The sequence below is a fragment of the Amblyraja radiata genome, chromosome 9, assembly GCF_010909765.2.
Source record: "Amblyraja radiata isolate CabotCenter1 chromosome 9, sAmbRad1.1.pri, whole genome shotgun sequence".
NCBI classification, from domain to species: Eukaryota; Metazoa; Chordata; class Chondrichthyes; order Rajiformes; family Rajidae; genus Amblyraja; species Amblyraja radiata.
The window spans coordinates 56853279-56875652 of NC_045964.1; the positions used below are offsets into that span (position 1 = coordinate 56853279).

General features: G+C 50.6%; 2 protein-coding genes across 3 annotated transcripts in view; both read left to right on the forward strand.

The window, feature by feature from the left end:
* LOC116977163 (calmin-like) overlaps positions 1–12544 on the forward strand; it is a 64603-nt gene extending 52059 nt beyond the window's left edge. The window contains exons 10-14 of the mRNA XM_033027525.1: positions 384–535; positions 1934–2024; positions 6107–6232; positions 6858–6922; positions 12000–12544. Of these exons, the coding sequence (XP_032883416.1) occupies positions 384–535; positions 1934–2024; positions 6107–6232; positions 6858–6922; positions 12000–12222 (657 nt within the window). The 3' untranslated portion in view covers positions 12223–12544. The remainder of the gene's footprint in view (positions 1–383; positions 536–1933; positions 2025–6106; positions 6233–6857; positions 6923–11999) is intronic.
* Positions 12545–20313: 7769 nt separating this feature from the next.
* dicer1 (dicer 1, ribonuclease III) overlaps positions 20314–22374 on the forward strand; it is a 118139-nt gene continuing 116078 nt past the window's right edge. For both annotated transcript variants that reach the window (XM_033027526.1, XM_033027527.1), the window contains exon 1: positions 20314–20496. The gene's annotated coding sequence lies outside the window, so the exon portion shown is untranslated. The remainder of the gene's footprint in view (positions 20497–22374) is intronic.

The following is a 22374-nucleotide window of genomic DNA, read 5'->3' on the forward strand; positions in this document are numbered from 1 at the left end:
GGGGTGGGGGGGAGGGGGGGCGGGAAGTAGAAAGGAAGAGGCGGAGACAATGGGCTGTGGGAGAGCTGGGAAGGGGAGGGGAAGGAGGGAGAAAGCAAGGACTACCTGAAATTGGAGAAGTTAATGTTCATACCGCTGGGGTGTAAACTGCCCAAGCGAAATATGAGGTGCTGCTCCTCCAATTTGCGGTGGGACTCACTCAGGCCATGGAGGAGGCCCAGGACAGAAAGGTTGGATTGGGAATGGGAATGGGAGGGGAAGTTGAAGTGCTGAGCCACCGGGAGATCAGGTTGGTTATTGCGAACCGAGCGGAGTGGTCTTGTGTGATCGCTGAATGTCAACGTGGAGGTTGTCTGATCGAGGGGTATACGTTGATCTTTCAGGAGGTGGAGGAGCAGCGCTGGCAACTGCAGTCACACGCGGCGAGCAGTGGTACAGAGGGCATTGGAGAAGGTGCGGAGAGGTCTGTGGATGGATGGGAGTTTGATGCCAGCCTCTACCAGCCTGCCGTACTGCAGGCAACAGGGACTTCAAGGTGGGCATCCGCACCTCCCAGTCGATTCAATGATTCAATCTTCTTCTTGCGTATGGCGTGCGCAGCCTAAAGTTTGTAAGACAACTTGTTCTTGTCTGAGGAAGGGTTTCGGCCCGAAACGTTGCCTATTTCCTTCACTCTATAGATGCTGCCGCGCCCGCTGAGTTTCCCCAACAATTTTGTCTACCTTCGATTTTCCAGCATCTGCAGTTCCTTCTTGAACATTGTTCTGTTTGATCTTCTGTTTGTGCACGCCAGGTTGATTGCATTCGGCGAAACAGGGTGGACCACGTGAAGGTGGCCATCTCCCACCCCAACGATTCAACGATACTTTATGTTTAAGAAAGAACTGCAGATGCTGGAAAAAACCGAAGGTAGACAAAAATGCTGGAGGAACTCAGCGGGTGAGGCAGCATCTATGGAGTGAAGGAAATTGGCGACGTCTCGGGTCGAGACCCTACTTCAGACTGAATTCTGAATTGCTGACCCATTCAGTCTGAAGAAGGGTCTCGACTCGAAATGTCACCTATTCCTTCGCTCCATAGATGCTGCCTCATCCGTTGAGTTCCTCCAGCATTTTTGTCCACCAATGATACTTGGAATTTCGAAGAATGAGAGGGGATCTTATTGAAACAAATAAGATTATTAAGGGTTTGGACACGCTAGAGGCAGGAAACATAGAAACATAGAAAATAGGTGCAGGAGGAGGCCATTCGGCCCTTCGAGCCAGCACCGCCATTCATTGTGATCATGGCTGATCGTCCCCTATCAATAACCCGAGCCTGCCTTCTCCCCATATCCCTTGACTCCACTAGCCCCTAGAGCTCTATCTAACTCTCTCTTAAATCCATCCAGTGACTTGGCCTCCACTGCCCTCTGTGGCAGGGAATTCCATAAATTCACAACTCTGGGTGAAAAAGCTTTTTTCTCACATCAGTCTTAAATGACCTCCCCTTTATTCTAAGACTGTGGCCCCTGGTTCTGGACTCGCCCAACATTGGGAAAATTTTTCCTGCATCTAGCTTGTCCAGTCCTTTTATAATTTTATATGTTTCTATAAGAACCCCCTCATCCTTCTAAACTCCAGTGAATACAAGCCTAGTCTTTTCAATCTTTCATCATATGACAGTCCCGCCATCCCAGCGATCAATCTCGTGAACCTACGCTGCACTGCCTCAATCACAAGGATGTCCTTCCTCTAATTAGGAGATCAAAACCAAAGATTATAGAGGAGCTCCTCTATAATCTTTGATCAAACACAACACTCCAGGGCCGAATGGCCTACTCCTGCACCTAATTTCTATGTTTCTATGATCTTAACAGAGCCCTATACAACTGCAGTTCTTTTTGATTTAATCTTACTTTGCAAACAATTTGATTTGTGTGTTATTTTCCCAGCTCAACGGCTGCAAGCAATGCCGAAGATATGAGAATCGCAACCAGCCGCGACCATCAAGGTTCTGAGGAGGATTGCCTCCCACAACTGGTGGTGAGTGACACAGCCTGGGTGAGGCACAGTCAGAGTGTAACACACACCTCCCTGAATCTGGAGGTATGCGTGCGTTTTCACACTTCTGTACCTCTTGCCTGATGGGAGACTGGAGAAGAGGGAGTGATCAGGATGTGACTCGTCCTTGATTATGCTGCTGGCCTTGCCGAGGCAGTGTGAGGTGTCGATGGAGTCAATGGAAGGCAGACACAAAATGCTGGAGTAACTCAGGGGGACAGGCAGCTGGGGAGGGGAAGGAGGGAGAAAGCAGAGGTAATATTCTTGGGTAGACAAAAACGCTGGAGAAACTCAACGGGTGAGGCAGCATCTATGGAGCGAAGGAAATAGGCGACGTTTCGGCTCGAGACCCTTCTACAGACTGGTGTGGGGGGGGGGGCGGGAAGAAGAAAGGAAGAGGCGGAGACAGTGGGCTGTGGGAGAGCTGGGAAGGGGAGGGGAAGGAGGGAGAAAGCAAGGACTACCTGAAATTGGAGAAGTCAATGTTCATACCGCTGGGGTATAAACTACCCAAGCGAAATATGAGGTGCTGCTCCTCCAATTTGCAGTGGGACTCACTCTGGCCATGGAGGAGGCCCAGGACAGAAAGGTTGGATTGGGAATGGGAATGGGAGGGGGAGTTGAAGTGCTGAGCCACCGGGAGATCAGGTTGGTTATTGCGAACCGAGCGGAGTGGTCTTGTGTGATCGCTGAATGTCAACATGGAGGTTGTCTGATCGAGGGGTATACGTTGATCTTTCAGGAGGTGGAGGAGCAGCGCTGGCAACTGCAGTCACACGCGGCGAGCAGTGGTACAGAGGGCATTGGAGAAGGTGCGGAGAGGTCTGTGGATGGATGGGAGTTTGATGCCAGCCTCTACCAGCCTGCCGTACTGCAGGCCACAGGGACTTCAAGGTGGGCATCCGCACCTCCCAGACGATTCAATGATTCAAACTTCTTCTTGCGTATGGCGTGCGCAGCCTAAAGTTTGTAAGACAACTTGTTCTTGTCTGAGGAAGGGTTTCGGCCCAAAACGTTGCCTATTTCCTTCACTCTATAGATGCTGCCGCGCCCGCTGAGTTTCCCCAACAATTTTGTCTACCTTCGATTTTCCAGCATCTGCAGTTCCTTCTTGAACATTGTTCTGTTTGATCTTCTGTTTGTGCACGCCAGGTTGATTGCATTCGGCGAAACAGGGTGGACCACGTGAAGGTGGCCATCTCCCACCCCAACGATTCAACGATACTTTATGTTTAAGAAAGAACTGCAGATGCTGGAAAAAACCGAAGGTAGACAAAAATGCTGGAGGAACTCAGCGGGTGAGGCAGCATCTATGGAGTGAAGGAAATTGGCGACGTCTCGGGTCGAGACCCTACTTCAGACTGAATTCTGAATTGCTGACCCATTCAGTCTGAAGAAGGGTCTCGACTCGAAATGTCACCTATTCCTTCGCTCCATAGATGCTGTCTCATCCGTTGAGTTCCTCCAGCATTTTTGTCCACCAATGATACTTGGAATTTCGAAGAATGAGAGGTGATCTTATTGAAACAAATAAGATTATTAAGGGTTTGGACACGCTAGAGGCAGGAAACAGAAACATAGAAAATAGGTGCAGGAGGAGGCCATTCGGCCCTTCGAGCCAGCACCACCATTCATTGTGATCATGGCTGATCGTACCCTATCAATAACCCGAGCCTGCCTTCTCCCCATATCCCTTGACTCCACTAGCCCCTAGAGCTCTATCTAACTCTCTCTTAAATCCATCCAGTGACTTGGCCTCCACTGCCCTCTGTGGCAGGGAATTCCATAAATTCACAACTCTCTGGGTGAAAACGTTTTTTTCTCACCTCAGTCTTAAATGACCTCCCCTTTATTCTAAGACTGTGGCCCCTGGTTATGCTCTCCCAACATTGGGAACATTTTTCCTGCATCTAGCTTGTCCAGTCCTTTTATAATTTTATATGTTTCTATAAGATCGCCCCTCATCCTTCTAAACTCCAGTGAATACAAGCCTAGTCTTTTCAATCTTTCATCATATGACTGACCCGCCATCCCAGCGATCAATCTCGTGAACCTACGCTGCACTGCCTCAATCACAAGGATGTCCTTCCTCAAATAAGGAGACCAAAACTGTACACAACACTCCAGATGTGATCTTAACAGAGCCCTATACAACTGCAGTTCTTTTTGACTTAATCTTACTTTGCAAACAATTTGATTTGTGTGTTATTTTCCCAGCTCAACGGCTGCAAGCAATGCCGAAGGTGTGAGAATCGCAACCAGCCGCGACCATCAAGGTTCTGAGGAGGATTGTCTCACACAATTGGTGGTGAGTGACACAGCCTGGGTGAGGCACAGTCAGAGTGTAACACACACATATCTGACCCCTCATGTGCCTTTAACAGTCACACAGTCACACAGCAGCAGGCCCTTCGGACAAACCCGTCCATGCCAACCAAGATGCCACATCAAAGCTAGTGCCATTTGCGCATGTTTGGTCCATATCCTTCCAAACTTTCCCCATCCACGTTCCTGTCTAATACAGGAGGAGGAGGAGGAGGAGAAGGATTTTTTCAATATCAGGGGTATTTTGAAGGAGAAAGAACTGTAAATGAAGTTATTCTATTAAGGTGGTGCTGGCTCAAAGGGCTGAATGGCCTACTCCTGCACCTATTGTCTATTGTCTATCTGGAAAAGACGTGGGTTGGCTCCAAGCAGTAGGTCGGTAGGTATTACACCTGCAACCAGGAAACATTGTTCTCATCGAACAGAAGATGCAGAAGCTTGAAAGCACACGCCTCCAGATTCAGAAACAGATTCTTCCCCGCTCAATAGACAATAGGTGCAGGAGTAGGCCATTTAGCCCTTCGAGCTAGCACCGCCATTCAATGTGATCATGGCTGATCATCCCCATCCCCATCCCCAACACTCTCTTGAATCTTGAATCCCCTGACTCCGCTATCTTTAAGAGCTAGATAGGGCTCTTGTTCCTAGTTCCATGTTAACCCACTCTCTGATCCTCTCCCTACACACTAGGGGCAATTTACAGAGGGCCAATTAACCTATAGACCTGTATGTCCTTGGCAGGCACGTGCCGGCAGGGTGGGCAAGGTAGGCAGTGCCTATCCTGACTAAAATTATAAAATGGTCATTATTAAATAGTAAAGGCACAGGAGTATAATGCCTATCTAAGAGACCAATCTCTTGGCGTAGGCATAATTCTCCGTGCCTTTCATCCGCAGTACATGTAACACGTGAATGTATGTGCAACTTACGTGCCGTCGCCGCTGCTTCAAGCCATCAATGACAATGATCTATAAAGGCAGCTGAAATTCTGCCTTTGCACCGTGGGCTGCGTGCATGCACTGCGCAGCGCAAGGTTCTTGCCGGATTTTTCAAACATGGAGTGTCATTATCTTAAGAGTATCTTAAGAAACAAAGAGAGAAGAATGGAGTTCGTGTACAAATAATGTGGTAAGCACATTTCTTTGAGCTACATGTATTTAAATACTTTATTAAGAGATCAGGCTTTTGAAGGGTATGTGGAATTCTCTGCCTCAGAGGGCGGTGGAGGCCAGTTCACTGGATGCTTTCAAGAGAGAGCTAGATAGGGCTCTTAAAGATAGCGGAGCCAGGGGATATGGGGAGAAGGCAGGAACGGGGTACTGATTGGGGATGATCAGCCATGATCAGATTGAATGGTGGTGCTAGCTCGAAGGGCCGAATGGCCTACTCCTGCTCCTATTGCCTATTGAAGACAAATTACTTTATAAAAGTCGACTGGCTGCCTACCGGAGAGGAGAACAATCTGCGCATGCGCGGTTTTTAAGATTTTTAAAAGCCGACTGACTGCCTCCCCTGAGCAATCACTCATGGCACATGCCTGGTCTTTGGGATGTGGGAGGAAACCGGAGCACCCGGTGGAAACCCACGTGGGCGGTCACAGGGAGAACATGCAAACTCCACACACACAGACAGGCAGCACCCGAGGTCGGAGTCCGTCTGGGGGGGGGGGGGTCACTGCTGCTGTTTTGTGCCAACGTTCTCCAAACTAGCAGGGGCCTCTTGATTCCCTTTCTACTCAGGATGAGCACCATGTAACCTCCTGGCAAGAAGAGGTGAACAAGCAGGATGGCATGGAGCTGTGGCTGGAACCTGGGCAACTGCAGGAGGAACACTTTGAAGATGCAGACCCTTCGGCATGGACCGAGGTACAGGATGCACAGCACAAGTTTAAGAATCTCATACTCAGTTTAAGAATAAGGGGTAGGCCATTTAGAACGGAGACGTGGAAACACTTTTTCTCACAGAGAGTGGTGAGTCTGTGGAATTCTCTGCCTCAGAGGACGGTGGAGGCTGGTTCTCTGGATGCTTTCAAGAGAGAGCTAGATAGGGCTCTTAAAGATAGCGGAGTCAGGGGATATGGGGAGAAGGCAGGAACGGGGTACTGATTGGGGATGATCAGCCATGATCACATTGAATGGCGGTGCTGGCTCGAAGGGCCGAATGGCCTGCTCCTGCACCTATTGTCTTTTGGCACAAAGCACTGGAGTAACTCAGCGGGGTCAGGCAGCACCTCTGCACTATCTTGAATTGGACTTTACTGGGCTTTATTTTGCACTTTATGCAGTCTGTACACTGTGGACGGCTCGATTGTCATCATGTAATCATATATGGGGCGGCAGTAGTAGCAGACTATTGGTCCGAGTAAGCTTTAGTTCTGAGCAGCCAGCGGACAATGCGAGGGTTTCGTTCTCTGCCAGAGAGCCGCGTTTATCAAATGTGAATTTTGCAGTGGTCTGAAAACGAGTGTGTTATTAACTTTTTGAACAACAGTTTACAGATTGTCCGTCGATGCTGAATGAGACACAAACGACTGAGCAAATCAGCCTCACAACCAGGTACGTTCTCCTCGTCACCACCGCCTGCTGTTTCTCAGAGATAAGTCATGTCACCAGTGATAGGAGTAGAATTAGACCATTCGGCTCATCAAGTCTACTCCGCCATTCAATCATGGCTGATCTATCTCTCCCTCCTAACCCCATTCTCCTAGCTTCTCCCCGTAAACCATGACACCCCTACTGATCAAGAATCTATCTATCTCTGCCTTAAAAATATCCTACACTTGACCTCCACAGTCTTCTGTGGCAAAGAATTCCACAGATTCACCACCCTCTGACTCAAGAAATTTCTCCTCATCTCCTTCCCAAAAGAACGTCCTTTAATTTTGAGACTCTGACCTCTAGTCCTGGACTCTCCCACCAGTGGAAACATCCTCTCCACATTCTGTATTCTTTCACTATTCTGCATGTTTCAATGAGGTTCCCCCCTCATTCTTCTAAACTCCAGCGAGTACAGGCCCAGTGCCGACAAACGCTCATCATATGTTAACCTACTCATTCCTGGGATAATTCTTGTAAACCTCCTCTGGACCCGCTCCAGAGCCAGCACATCCTTCCTCAGATATGGTGCCCAAATTTGCTCGCTATACTACAGATGCAGCCTGACCAGCGCCTTATAGAGCCTCAGCATTACATCCCTGTTTTTGTATACAAGTCCTCTTGAAATATATGCTAGCATTGAGTTTGCTTTCTTTACTACCGATTCGACTTGCAGATTAACTTTTTGGGAATCCTGCACCAGCACTCCCAAGTCCCTTTGCATCTCCGATTTCTGGATTCTCTCCCCAATTAGAAAATAGTCTACACCTTTATTCCTGCTACCAAAATGCATGACTCCACACTTTGCTACACTATATTCCATCTGCCACTTCTCTGCCCACTCTCCCAACCTGCCCAAGTCCCTGCTTTCTCTACATTACCTGCCCCTCCACCTATTGTCGTATCATCCACAAACTTGGCCACAAAGCCTTCAATCCCCTCGTCCAAATCATTAATATACAACGTGAAGAGTAGCAGCCCCAGCACCGACCCCTGCGGAACTCCGCTAGTCACTGGCAGCCAACCAGTAAAAGCCCCCTTTATTGCCACTCTTTGCCTTCTGCCATCCAGCCAACCTGCGATCCACGCTAGTATCTGCCCTTTGATACCGTGGGCTCTCATCTTCCTTAGCAGCCTCACGTGTGGCAACTTATCAAAGGCTTTCTGGAAATCTAAGTAAACAACAGTCTACTGACTCTCCTTTGTCTGTCCTGCTATTTACTTCTAAGAATTCCAGCAAATTTGTCAAGCAACACCTCCCTTCACAAAGCCGTGCTGACTGTGGCCTATTTTATTGTGAACTTCTAAGTACTACGTAACCTGATCCCTTATAATGGAGTCTAAAATTCCCTGCCACAGAGGGCAGTGGAGGGCAAGTCACTGGATGGATTTAAGAGAGAGTTAGATAGAGCTCTAGGGACTAGTGGAATCAAGGGATATGGGGAGAAGGCAGGCACGGGTTATTGATTGGGGACGATCAGCCTACAATCACAATGAATGTCAGTGCTGGACTCGAAGGGCCGAATGGCCTCCTCCTGCACCTATTTATCCATGTTTCTATGTTTCTATTCCCAGGAAAATTCCTGACATTGCTGTTCTACCGTCATCCCTGCTAGGGTCCATTTCTGGTCAACTTTGGCCAGCTCCTCCCTCTGTAGCCCAGCTGCAATACCGACACATCCAATTTCACCTTCTCCCTCTCAAATTTCAGTTTAAAACTTATCATGAGATCTTCGGTTCCTTCCCATACTCCAAAGGCGTGCAGGTTTGTAGGCTAATTGGCTTGGTATTAGCGCTTTCTCACGGGGCGACTTGAAGCAAGAGTTAACCAGAGTTGAACATCGTGGGAACCCCGTGCGATAACCGTACGGCATTCGTGGACCACCGTGGACCACCGTGGCGCTAACGACAGGTACTCGTGTAACTTGGTGACTCGAGAGAAAATTCAAGCAAGTTTGAATTTCTCCAAGAGTGACTTGTACACTTGTGGTTGAAGATTGCAACATTATATGCACGTAGTGGCCAGTGCGATTTCCGTATTAACTCTTGCGTATACCGTGGGAACTCCTGCGAACGGTGAACCCGGAAGCTGGACAGAGGGGACAGAAGGTGAGTAATCTGGAATGAACATGCTGTTAGGCTGGGATCATTCTCTGCGAGATGATCTTAGTGCGGGAGACAAGTGTAGGAGAGGTGTACTGACTGTGTGGGCAGAACTTTGGAAGTGATTGCCCACCATTCTCAAAAGCCGCTGTGTCTCCCTGTCCCTCCAACTCCAGAGGAATCCGCGCCCCCTCATCCGCAACCCGGGTTCCTCTAGAGTTGGAGCGGGGCTGGGCTAGAGTTGCTGCTGGCTGTGAGTCTCTGGGATCTCCGTGCTTGCAGTCGGTGTCCCGTTGGTCCTAACGTCTCCAGCCACCCCCCTGGACTGGAGCTGAGACTGTGAACTGTACCGCCCTTGCCCCCTCCCTCTGCACCTGCAAACAACCCCACAGTTCCCAGTCTCAGCTCCTGTACAGGGGGGTGGCCGGAGACGTCACAGCCCGAGCTGCGCCCCCTCATCCGCAACCCCAAGAACAAGACATACCTTGCACAGCCATCAGCTTCTGTCCCTACGGGGAGCGTGTTCCTCTGGAGTTGGAACTGGGGCTGCGCTGCTGCTGGCTGTGGGTCTCTGGGATCTCAGTGCTTGCAGTGGGCCTGGGGGTCGGTGTCCCGTTGGTCCTGACGTCTCCGGTGACTGGCACTGACCTGCTGGCATCGCCGACGTGAAGACAGTGCAAAACCCCCGCGCCGGTGCAATGGGCGGGGAGCTGAAGAGGGGAGGGAAGGGGTCACACACATGGCCGGGAAGCAGAGGGGTGTAGGTGGGGTGCAACTGGAGGGAGCGACAATCTGCTGCTGCCTGCCCGCTGAGTTAAAAAGTTCCCACGCAAGACTCACGATACACTGTGTATCGTGACCGTGGGAACTTTTTAACTCAGCGGGCAGGCAGCAGCAGATTGTCAATTATTAACCCTCCCGCGCAATTACCTTCTCTTTTATGAATGGGGATTCACAATGTTCATTCAAGATTTAACGGGAAAGCTCGGGAGACGGACAAGTCACTCGCACAAATAACAGAAATGCCGAGTACCCGTGGGAACTCTTTATCTACCCCCCCGTTATATCGTGTGATATCGTGCTAAGACCACGACCACTTCACTCTGGTTACATCTTACGTCAAGTCGCCCCGTGAGAAAGCGCTTTAAAAGTGTAAATTGTCCCTAGTGTGTGTAGGGCGGTGTTAACGTGCGGGGATTGCTGGTCGGCACGGACTCGGTGGGCCGAAGGGCCTGTTTCTGCGCTGTCACTGCTTTGTATCTGGGTAAATCAGGCAGGGACAAAGTCTGGTCTTCCCACCCACACTACAGGCCATGTCAACAAACACATTCCATGGCAAACGTTCAAATATGAAGCTGTAATCTCACATCGTGTACCTGCATGTTTCACGTAGAAAGAAAGAGCTGCAGATGCAGGTTTAGACTAAAGATTTAGCTCTTCGGGCTAAGGGAATCAAGGGATATGGGGGAGAAAGCAGGAACGGGGTACTGATTGTGGATGATCAGCCATGGTCATATTGAATGGCGGTGCTGGCTCGAAGGGCCGAATGGCCTGCTCCTGCACCTATTTTCTATGTTTCTAAGATAGACACAGAGTGCTGGAGGAACTCAACGGGTCAGGCAGCATCTCTGGAGAACATGGATAGGTGATGTTCCGGTCAGGGCCCTTCTTCGGACTGTTAGTAGGGGGGGGGGGGGGGGGTGAAGAGCTGGAAGCAAGAAAAGACCAGGGTCAATCAAGGCCAGCCACAAATGACCTCAGACAGGGCGGTGCCTGGTAGGTCCATTGTTGGCTCGGGAAGGTGTGATCTCATTAGAGAAACAATGTGGAGAACATTGGACCTGGCTGAACGCCTAGGCTGGAGGTAGGGGACAAGGTGGAGGGGAGTGTTAGAACCACTGACTTGTAAGATACCCAAGTGAAGTTCACATATCTCATAGACAATAGACAATAGGTGCAGGAGTAGGCCATTCGGCCCTTCGAGCTAGCACCGCCATTCAATGTGATCATGGCTGATCATCCCTAATCAGTACCCCGTTCCTGCCTTCTCCCCATATCCCCTGACTCAGCTATCTTTAAGCCCTACCTAGCTCTCTCTTGAAAGTATCCAGAGAACCGGCCTCCACCGCCCTCTGAGGCAGAGAATTCCACAGACTTACAACTCTGTGTTAAAAAAAATTTCCTTGTCTCCGTTCTAAATGGCTTACCCCTTATTCTTAAACGGTGGCCCCTGGTTCTGGACTCCCCCAACATCGGGAACATGTTTCTTGCCTCTAGCGTGTCCAAACCCTTAATAATCTTATATGTTTCAATAAGGTCTCCTCTCATCCTTCTAAACTCCAGAGTGTACAAGCCCAGCCGCTCCATTCTCGCAGCTTATGACAGTCCCGTCATCCCGGGAATTAACCTTGTAAACCTACGCTGCACTCCCTCAATAGCAAGAATGTCCTTCCTCAAATTAGGGGACCAAAACTGCACACAATACTCCAGGTGTGGTCTCATTAGGGCTCTGTACAACTGCAGAAGGACCTCTTTGCTCCTATATTCGATTCCTCTTGTTATAAAGGCCAACATGCCATTCGCTTTCTTCACTGCCTGCTGTACCTGCATGTTTACTTTCATAGACTGATGTACAAGGACCCCCCAGATCCTGTTGTACTTCGCCTTTTCCCAATTTGATGCCATTTAGATAGTAATCTACCTTCCTGTTTTTGCTACCAAAGTGGATAACCTCACATTTATCTACATTAAACTTAATCTGCCATGCATCTGCCCACTCCCCCAACCTGTCCAAGTCACCCTGCATTCTCATAGCATCCTCCTCACAGTTCACACTGCCACCCAGCTTTGCGTCATCTGCAAATTTGCTAATGTTACTCCAAGTTTCTGTGTCTTATCTTCACTCCAAAGATAAATGTGTTGGTGTCTCCTGCAGGTCGACCCTAGAGTCTCACAGGCCACGTCCGTCGACATTTGCTCGTGGCAGCGAGGCCGGGGACCACTACGGCGAGACAACATCAGGATCTCCCCCTGTGCACCCTCAGCTGCCCTACCTGATCATCTTGCTGTGGATGGTGGTCTACTGGATGATCGTTCTTCTGCACCTAGACCTGGAGTCATCGGGGCCACCTCTTCTCCAGCTGACAGGCACCAAATAGTCGCAATCACCCTCCCGTTTACAGCTGCCGTTCTGATGACTAGTTTATGCAATGCTGGGTTTTTAATCTCGATTGTACATTTTTAAACATTATTATAAAGAATATTCTATATTGAGTGGTGACATCCCAATGACTTTAGAAAAACCTTTAATAGCCAATTTTTACAATTATGTCCACTGGATGGAAATACAGAATCCACTTTTTCTTCCGTAAAATCTTCAAAGGTACTTTATTGTCACTTGTATCCAGATGCAGTGAAATTCCTATTTTGTACACAGTTCTGTAAAATTTTGACTATACATAGACACAGTTCTAATTAAATGCAAGAGTGTAGGAAGAGTAGATGACACTGAGGCAGTACAAAAGAGTCGCCACCTTTCTGGCGCCATCTTGCATCCTTCAAGTTCAAAGTTGTTAGAAATGTGGAGTCTTACCTTGGTCTTAAAGGCCGGTTGTCCTGGCGACGGCACTGGGCCGGAGTTGCAGGGGTCGGCCTGTCCAGGCGATGTTGTCGATGTCCTCCACCGCTCCGTGCTGCTGCAGGTCGCGTCTGATCCGCGCGCTCGGCCTTCTTGGAGTGCCCCCCCCCCGGTCTAAGGGAGTCCCAGGTTGCAGCAGGGCCTCCAGCGCACCCCGGTCTAATAAAGCCCCAGGCTGCTGTAGGGCCTCCAGTGGCCCTCGGTCTAATAAAGCCCCAGGCTGCTGCAAGGCCTCCAGCGGCCCCCGGTCTAATAAAGCCCCAGGTTGCAGCAGGGCCTCCAGCCGCCCTCTCCACCGATACCTCGACCCGCGAACACACCGTGCCCTCGCCTCCCGCAGCCGACCTCTGAACCCCCAGACTGCCACCTGGGGCGCTGGAGGGGAGACCCGCTCACCGGCACCGATCCTGCCCCCCCCCCGTCTGTCCACCACAATCTGACAGGCATAGTCTGTAAGAGAGGTTACATCAAGTTTGGTCACTGATAAAGTGTAGAAAGGATCTGCAGATGTCGGTTTATACTGAGGATAGACACAAAGTGCTGAAGCAACTTGAGCAGATCAGGCAGCATCTGTGCAGAAAAACAATGGGCGACGTTTCGGGTCGGGACCCTTCTTCACCCGTCGGGACCCATCCTTTTTCTCCAGAGATGCTGCCTGACCCACTTTGTGCCTATCTTTGGACACTGGTGAGTTCATAAGTGATAGGAGCAGAATTCGAACCATCAAGTCTACTCCGCCATTCAATCGTGGCTGATCTATCTCTCCCCCCTAACCCCATTCTCCTGCCTTCTCCCCATAACCCCTGACGTGCATGCATGTATACACGTTCCAAAGAAATAGGTTTGCGTGTTGCAAACAGTCCAAACATGTATGTTGTCATGTGTACACTGGAGTATGATTCTGAAGTGAAGCTTCATGTGAGTGGTGTGAGTGAAAGAGTTTTTGTAATATAAGAAGCAATCTTTTTAAAGTTATTTTGCTCTTCTGCCTGGGTATAAATTTAGTCTCGACCCGAGACGTCACCCATTCCTTCTCTCCAGAGATGCTGCCTGTCCCGCTGAATTACTCCAGCTTTTTGTGTCTTTATCTCCTGAATGTAGAAGCTTTGCTGCATGAAGGGGTGTGTTACTGCCAAAACTGGAATGCATCAAATCTCAAAACATGTTTGGCTGGAGTAATGGAACGAAGGTTGAGGATTCTGGGCACAGGAGGCGGGAATATTATCCCTATGATTCCACACAGAGGAGGTTGCCGGAAGAGCAGGGAGATGCAAGCCAACTTCCAGCCCAGTCTGAAGAAAGGTCCCGACCCGAAACGTCACCCATCATTTTTCTCCAGAGATGCTGCCTGACCCACTGAGTTACTCCAGCACTTTGTGCCCTTTTTTTGTAAACCAGCATCTGTGGTTCATAAGTGAAAGGAGCTGGATGATGGCCATTCAGCCCATCATGTCTACCCCACCATTCAATCATGGGTGATCTATCTCTCCTTCCTAACCCCATTCTCCTGCCTTCTCCCCTTAACCCCTGACACCTGTAGTAATCAAGTATCTATCTACCTCTGCCTTAAGAATATCCATTGACTTGGCCTCCATAGCTGTCTGTGGCAAAGAATGCCACAGATGCACCACCCTTCAATAGACAATGGGTGCAGGAGTAGACCATTCGGCTCTTCAAGCCAGCACCGCCATTCAATGTGATCATGGCTGATCTTCCCTAATCAGTACCCCGTTCCTGCCTTCTCCCCATATCCCCCTGACTCCTTTGTTCTACATTTTTTGCTCCACTACAAAAACTCCTCAAGGTTTGCCTACATTGAAGAAGTTCTCCCCCCTCCAATAGGAGACCTTCTCCCTGCCAGTTTAGTTTACTGTCACGTGTACCGAGGTACAGAGAAAAGCATTTTTGTTGCGGGCTAACCAATGAGTGAAAAGACGACACATCTTGTCAAACAAGCCATCCACAGTGTACAGATACGGGATAAAGGGAATAACGTTCAGTGTAAGATAAAGTCAAGTAAAGTCCGAATAAAGATAGCAGCCCAAAGGTCCCCAAAGATTTAGACGGTATGTGTAGAAAAGAACTGCAGATATTGGCTTACACTGAAGATAGACACAAAATGCTGGAGTAACTCACCGGGACAGGCAGCATCTCTAAAGGCAGCAGAAGGAATGGGTGACGTTTCGGGTCGAGACCCGTCTTCAGGTAGGTCGGGACCGATCTCTAGTTGGTGATAGGATGGTTCAGTTGCCTGATAACAGCTGGGAAGAAACTGTCCCAGAATCTGGAGGTGTGCGTTTTCACACTTCTATACCTCTTGATTGAAGGGAGAGGGGAGAGAGTGACCAGGGTGAGACTGGTCATTGCTCCCCCTTTGTGATTCCTGCGGCCTTCCTGCGTTGTGAATTTCTGGCCTTTATCCACTAACTGCCAATCAAAACCTCCCTCACCTTTATCAACCTTCCATGCCTTGTCTTGTCCCTCCTCTATTCCAGCAGCCCCCCCCCCCCCCCCCCCCTCCCATACAATCACGGAAGAAGGCTCCCAACTTGATTTGTCACCCATCCATGTCCTCTTGAGATGCTGCCTGACCCCCCCCCCCCCCCTTTTTATGTCCCAGCATTTTGTGTCCTTCATTCTGAAGAAGGGTCCCAACTACAAACATACATCCATGTCCTCCACAGATGCTGCCTGACCTGCTGTGTTATTCCGGTACTTTTTATCTTTTTTTTTTGTAAACAGACGTCTGCAGTTCCCTGTATCTCACGTTTCGAAGTCTGCGTAATCCTATGGTTCAGGACTCTTGAGTTGGTCAGATGACTGGTCAGTAAAATATGAAGGGAGATGATTATATTGTACCATATCCTTCTGTAAAAAAAGGCCTTGAAATAAGGGAAGACCCTTAACTAAACATGGGGCAGTTGGCACCATAAGTGTGGCCTAAAGTTTAGGCTTCCGTAGGGAGTATACTTCCTTACCCCAGAAATATATATATAGAGACTTAAAACAGTCTTAGTTCTTGATAGTTAGTTATCTTTGCAGATTTTTAACCTATTTTATTAAAGGATGCACCCATGTATATGTTGGAATAAAATTATACATTGTCTTAAAATCAAAGTAATTTCACACAAATATTGATAATAGTTCCACAAGATGGTGTACATTTTCAGTCCAATTTTGGAATATTCTGTAAAAAATAGATTATGTGGAAACAGAATTTCTTCAAGCCGTTAAATAAAAATCTTTAAACTTTTATTTTGCGTGTGCGTTATTGAACGACATTTTCACCAATCAAAAAGTTTCGAAATACAGCGTAGAAACAGGCCCTTCGGCCCACCGAGTCCATGCCGACCATTGATCACCCATTCACACTAGTTCCATGTTTTCCCACTTTCTCATCTACTCCCTACAGAACCAGGGGCAATTTACTGAGGAGGCAATTATCCGACAACCATGCATAAAGTCTTTGCGATGCATATGGGAGCTGTGTTTCTGTTCTGAAAGAAATTACCCGAAATTCGGGAAATTCTGGTTGTCTTCGAGTAATTTTAGGGAAATTAACTAATTTGGGGAAATTTCCGCATCCAGCCCGAGAAGGGGTCCAAATCGGCCCGCGGGATGATTTGGGGGGAAAAAAGTAGATTTATGACCACCCGTGCCTGCGCAGTTGGGGGAGGCCCGTCAGCCGAGTCAAAATTGAAAATGGCGCCGGTGACGCGGTAGGGACGCAAAATGACGCCGTCTCCCCGCGCGTGTGCAGTGGTCCCGGTATCCACTCGTGCGCAGTTGGGGCGGCAGTCACACTTGCGCAGCTGGGGAATTTCAGGAAAATTCAGGAAATTTGGGATACTATTTAAAGGAAAAAAATTTTGAGGTGTGGAAGTGCTGTGTGGGAGGAAACCGGAGCACCCAGAGGAAATCCACGTGGTTACAGGGGGAATGTGCAAAACATCACACACAGACAGCACCTGAGGTCAGGATCGAACCTGAGTCTCTGGTGCCACGAGGCAGCAACTCCACCTCTGCGCCACCAAGATTGGGATATGGTTTCTCAATATTTGGCATAATATCGGTGTGTCGCACAATTATTCGATCAGGATGGATTTCCCTGTTTCACCATTATGGCATTGCTCTTGGTACAGAGACATGGATATCATACCACAAACACTATGTAATGGCCTATGTTTCCTTATAATTGTGTGGAAAGAAGTGATCAGGGAAGACAATAGGCGCAGGAGTAGGCCATTCGGCCCTTCGAGCCAGCAACGCCATTCAATGTGATCATGGCTGATCATTCCCAATCAGTACCCCGTTCCTGCCTTCTCCCCATATCCCCTGACTCAGCTATCTTTAAGCCCTATCTAGCTCTCTCTTGAAAGTATCCAGAGAACCGGCCTCTGAGGCAGAGAATTCCACAGACTCACCACTCTCTGTGTGAAAAAGTGTTTCCTCGTCTCCGTTCTGAATGGCTTACCCCTTATTCTTAAACAATGGCCCCTGGTTCTGGACTCCCTCAACATCGGGAACATGTTTCCTGCCTCGTCCAAACCCTGAATAATCTTATATGTTTCAATAAGATATCCTCTCCTCCTTCTAAACTCCAGAGTGTACAAGCCCAGCTGCTCCATTCTCTCAGCGTATCACAAAGATAGATGATAGTGATAAAGACATGAGATTGTACATCTCAGGAGTTAATGTCACATGTACCTAGATACAGTAAAATGCTTTGTTTGTGCATACAATCCAGTAAATAAAAATGTGCCCCTTACAATCCAGCAGAACCATACATGAATAAGGGTGCAATGATTGTAGTGTTAAAAAAAACTAGTTGATTTCATCTGAGGCAATTCGCAAAGAGTCGCCGCTCTTCCAGCAACATCTTGTACCAAATCAACATCAAGGACTCGCAGTCTCGGGTGAGGCCGAGTCGGGAGCTCCAACGTCGCGGTAGGTTCACATGTCTTGAGGCGAGGTTCGATCGCCTGGTGCGGGGGAGCTGACATCCCCCCCTGATGCAGGAGCTGATCGCCTCGACATGGAGGGCCCGAACGCCGCCGGCTACGGGAGTCAAGATCGTTCCGTCAACGGGGGCTCGAGGCTCACGACCGAGGAAGAAATAAGGGAAGGACTTGAACTTTATTTCGCCCTCCATCACAGTGAGGAATGTGTAGGAGTCACTGTGGTCGATGTTCATGTTAAAATGTGTTTTTGAGTGATCTGTTACTTTTAATTGTATGACTGACCTGGCCAATGAAATTCCTCGTATGTTGCAAAACATACTTGGTGAATAAAGTGTGATTCTGATTCTGATTCTGATTAACATTTCTCCTTTTTTTTAATCTATTTTTCTCTTTTGTCTCTTTATCTCCCTCTCTTTTCAGGACATCCTTGTGATTGATCCCTGGGATGGCGGGACTGTCACATGAGGAAAGATTGAAAAGACTATGCTTGTATTCACTGGAGTTTAGAAGGATGAGGGGATATCTTATAGAAACATATAAAATTATAAATGGACTGGACAAGCTAGATGCAGGAAAAATGTTCCCAATGTTGGGCGGGTCCAGAACCAGGGGCCACAGTCTTAGAATAAAGGGGTAGGCCATTTAAGACTGAGGTGAGAAAAAACTTTTTCACCCAGAGAGTTGTGAATTTATGGAATTCCCTGCCACAGAGGAAAGTGGAGGCCAAGTCACTGGATGGATTTAAGAGAGAGTTAGATAGAGCTCTAGGGGCTAGTGGAGTCAAGGGATATGGGGAGAAAGCAGGCACGGGTTATTGATTGGGGACGATCAGCCATGATCACAATGAATGGCGTGCTGGCTCGACGGGCCGAATGGCCTCCTCCTGCACCTATTTTCTCTGTTTCTATGTTTCTATTCCCAGGAAATTGAGGGAGTGCAGCGTAGGTTCACCAGGTTAATTCCTGGGATGGCGGGACTGTGATATGCTGAAAGAATGGAGCGGCTGGGCTTGTATACTCTGGAATTTAGAACTTATTTCCACATACCTCGCCTCCATCCTATCCCCCCTGGTTAAATCCCTCCCTACCTATGTTCAAGACACCTCAGACACTCTCCGTCGTCTCCGGGCATTCCGTTCTCTAGGCCCCCATCCCCTCATCTTCACCAAGGACGTCCAGTCACTCTACACCTCCATCCCTCACCAGGAGGGTCTCAAAGCCCTCCGGTTCTACCTTGACCGGAGAACCAACCAATCCCCGTCTACAGATATTCTCCTCCGCCTAGCGGATCTGGTCCTTACCCTTAATAACTTTTCGTTTGACTCCTCCCATTTCCTCCAAATACAAGGCGTAGCTATGGGCATGCGTATGGGCCCCAGCTATGCCTGCCTCTTTGTATGGTACATCAAACAATCCTTGTTCGAGACGTACCAGGGCCCCATCCTCGACCTTTACCTCCGCTACATCGACGATTGATTTGCATTACCTCCTGCACCCACACACAACTCACTGAGTTCATCCGCTTCAGCACCTCATTGGGCAGTTTGCATCCTAGCAGCATGAACATTGACCTCCAATTTCCGGTAGCCTTGCCGTCTCCTCCCCTTCTCAGCTCTCCCTCAGCCCTCTGGCTCCTCCTCTTCCTTTCTCCTTTCTTCTCCCTGCCCCCCTCCACCCTACATCAGTCTGAAGAAGGGTTTTCGGCCCGAAACGTTGCCTATTTCCTTCGCTCCATAGATGCTGCCTCATCCGCTGAGTTTCTCCCGCACTTTTGTCCACCTAAGATTATTAAGGGTTTGGACATGCTAGAGGCAGGTAACTCAGCGGGTCAGGCAGCATCTCTGGAGCGAAGGAATCTGTGGTGTTTTGGGTGAAGGAATCATGTTCCTGATATTAGGGGAGTCCAGAATCAGGGGCCACAGTTTAAGAATAAGGGGCAAGCCATTTAGAACAGAGATGAGGAAACACTTTTTCACACAATGAGTTGTGAGTCTGTGGAATTCTCTGCCTGGAGGCAGGTTCTCTGGATACTTTCAAGAGAGAGCTAGATCGGGCTCTTAAGGATAGCGGAGTCAGGGGATATGGGGAGAGAAGGAAGGAATGGGGTATTGATTGGGGATCATCAGCCATAATCAATAGACAATAGACAATAGGTGCAGGAGGGGGCCATTCGGCCCTTCGAGCTAGCACCGCCATTCAATGTGATCATGGCTGATTGCATTGAATGGCGGTGCTGGCTCAAAGGGCCGAATGGCCTACTCCTGCACCTACTGTCTATTGAGAGAAGGGGGGGGGGGTGAAGAAGGTGGGGGTAAAAGGTCACCTCCAAGATGGCGGCTGTGAATACGCCCTATCTCCCTTGCAGTGGAGCTGGGGGGGGGGAGCCCGAGGCGTGGATGAGACGAGCCGCCTGATTGGGTGGTCGGAGGGTGAGGGCCAATGGGGCGGGGTTGGTTGCAGCGGGAGGGGGGGAGGGGGGGAGGGGGAGGGGGAGGTGCTGATGCCGGGGTCGCGCATGCGCGGGCTGACGGCCGTGGTGGTGGTGGCGGGGGGTGATGGCCGTGTTGGTGGTGGTGACGATGATGCCGGGGTCGCGCATGCGCGTGTCGGTGGGGGCTGGGCGGGCGGCGGTTGGAAGCGCGGGAGGAGGCGGAGCGCGAGCGCCTGCGGACGGACGGACGGACGGCGGCACCGACAACACCAACAACAACAACAACAACAACAGCAACAGCAGCCGCTGGCGCCACATCCCGGCACCGGGGACAGCCTCCACACTTTCTCCACTCCTCCTTCTCGGCACCAAGGTCGTGCTCCATGCTCCGCTCGAGCCCCGGGGTAAGCGCCTGTAAGAGCGTGGGCGAATGAGGGAAGGAGGGAGGGAGAGGGTGGGGGTGTGAATGGAAGGAGGGGGTGAGGGAGGCTGGAGGGTTAGTGAATGAGGGAGTGTGGAGGGTGAGTGGGGAGTCAGGGCCGCTCCCGCTCCGGCCGTCTCTTGTTACTCGTCGTTTAAACCTTGTGTCTGAGGCAAGCAATCGATGTGCGTTTTTTTATTGTTCCCCGTGTGCCGGGCCGGGCCGGCGGGATGGGTGGAGGGAGCCTCTCCGCCAGGCGAGGCGCCGGGCCTCCCAACCCGGAGATGCGCCAAGGCCAAGGTCGTGCTCGGGGATAGGACAGAGAGAGGGCCTGGGGGTGGGGGACAGAGAGAGGGCCTGGGGGTGGGGGGGAGAGAGAAGGCCTGGGGGTGGGGGACAGAGAGAGGGCCTGTGGGTGGGAGAGAGAGAGAGGGCCTGGGGGTGGGGGACAGAGAGAGGGCCTGGGGGTGGGGGACAGAGAGAGGGCCTGGGGGTGGGAGAGAGAGAGAGGGCCTGGGGGTGGGGGACAGAGAGAGGGCCTGGGGGTGGGGGACAGACAGAGGGCCTGGGGGTGGGGGACAGAGAGAGGGCCTGGGGGTGGGGGAGAGAGAGGGCCTGGGGGTGGGGGAGAGGGCCTGGGGGTGGGGGAGAGAGAGAGAGAGAGGGCCTGGGGATGGTGGAGAGAGAGGGCCTGGGGGTGGAGGACAGAGAGAGGGCCTGGGGTGGGGGAGAGAGAGAGAGAGGGGGCCTGGGGGTGGTGGAGAGAGAGGGCCTGTGGGTGGAGGACAGAGAGAGGGCCTGGGGGTGGGGGAGAGAGAGAGAGAGGGGGCCTGGGGATGGTGGAGAGAGAGGGCCTGGGGGTGGAGGACAGAGAGAGGGCCTGGGGGGGGGGGAGAGAGAGAGAGAGGGGGCCTGGTGGTGGGGGAGAGAGAGGGCCTGGGGGTGGGGGACAGAGAGAGGGCCTGGGGGTGGGGAGAGAGAGAGAGGGGCCTGGGGGTGGTGGAGAGAGAGGGCCTGGGGGTGGGGGAGAGAGAGGGGCCTGGGGGTGGGGGCAGAGAGAGGGCCTGGGGGTGGGGGACAGAGAGAGGGCCTGGGGGTGGGGGAGAGAGAGAGAGGGCCTGGGGGTGGGGGGGGGGGGAGAGAGAGGCTTGATGGGGAGGGGAGAGAGAGTGGGCCTGGGGGGGAGAGGAGACGGACCTGGGAGAGAGGGCCTGAGGGTAGGGGGAGAGGAGAGAGAGGGCCTGAGAGTGAGGGGGAGAGAGAGGGCCTGATGGGGGGAGAGGAGAGAAAGGGCCTGAGAGTGGTGTGGGGGTGGAGGAGAGAGTGGGCCTGAGGGCAGGAGAGAGAGAGAGAGGGCCTGAGATGGTGGGAGAGGGGAGATGGGACAGGGAGTAGGTGGAATAGGGGAGAGGGGCCTGCAGGAGATGGAGAGAAGGCTTGTTGGGGATGTTGGCAACCTGAGAGAGGGAAGCAGCACCAGTAGCTAGAGAAAGTTGGGCCTGGGGTCAGCGCGGAAGAAAAGTCGTCGGTACGTCACGGTGGGGAGGGGGGGGGGGGGGGGAGATGGTTAAAAGGTTTTCCTTTTAATAACTGAAGGCATTTAATAGTAGAGTAGCGCTGTCAGTCGTAGCATGAATACAGAATACAGCCATTGGAAAAATGCAATTGGAAAGGAGAGAGTGCAGAGATATGAGATTGTTACTGGATAGTAAAACTATTGCCATAAAGAAAGATAAGAAGGGAAGAATTTAATAGGAAGTAAACATATAAGGGGTTATCCAAGGTGGAACCAGTGGAGTAGATAACTTTATTCCTTGGACTGGAGGAGACTGAGGGGATGATCTTTCAGAAGAGTATAAAT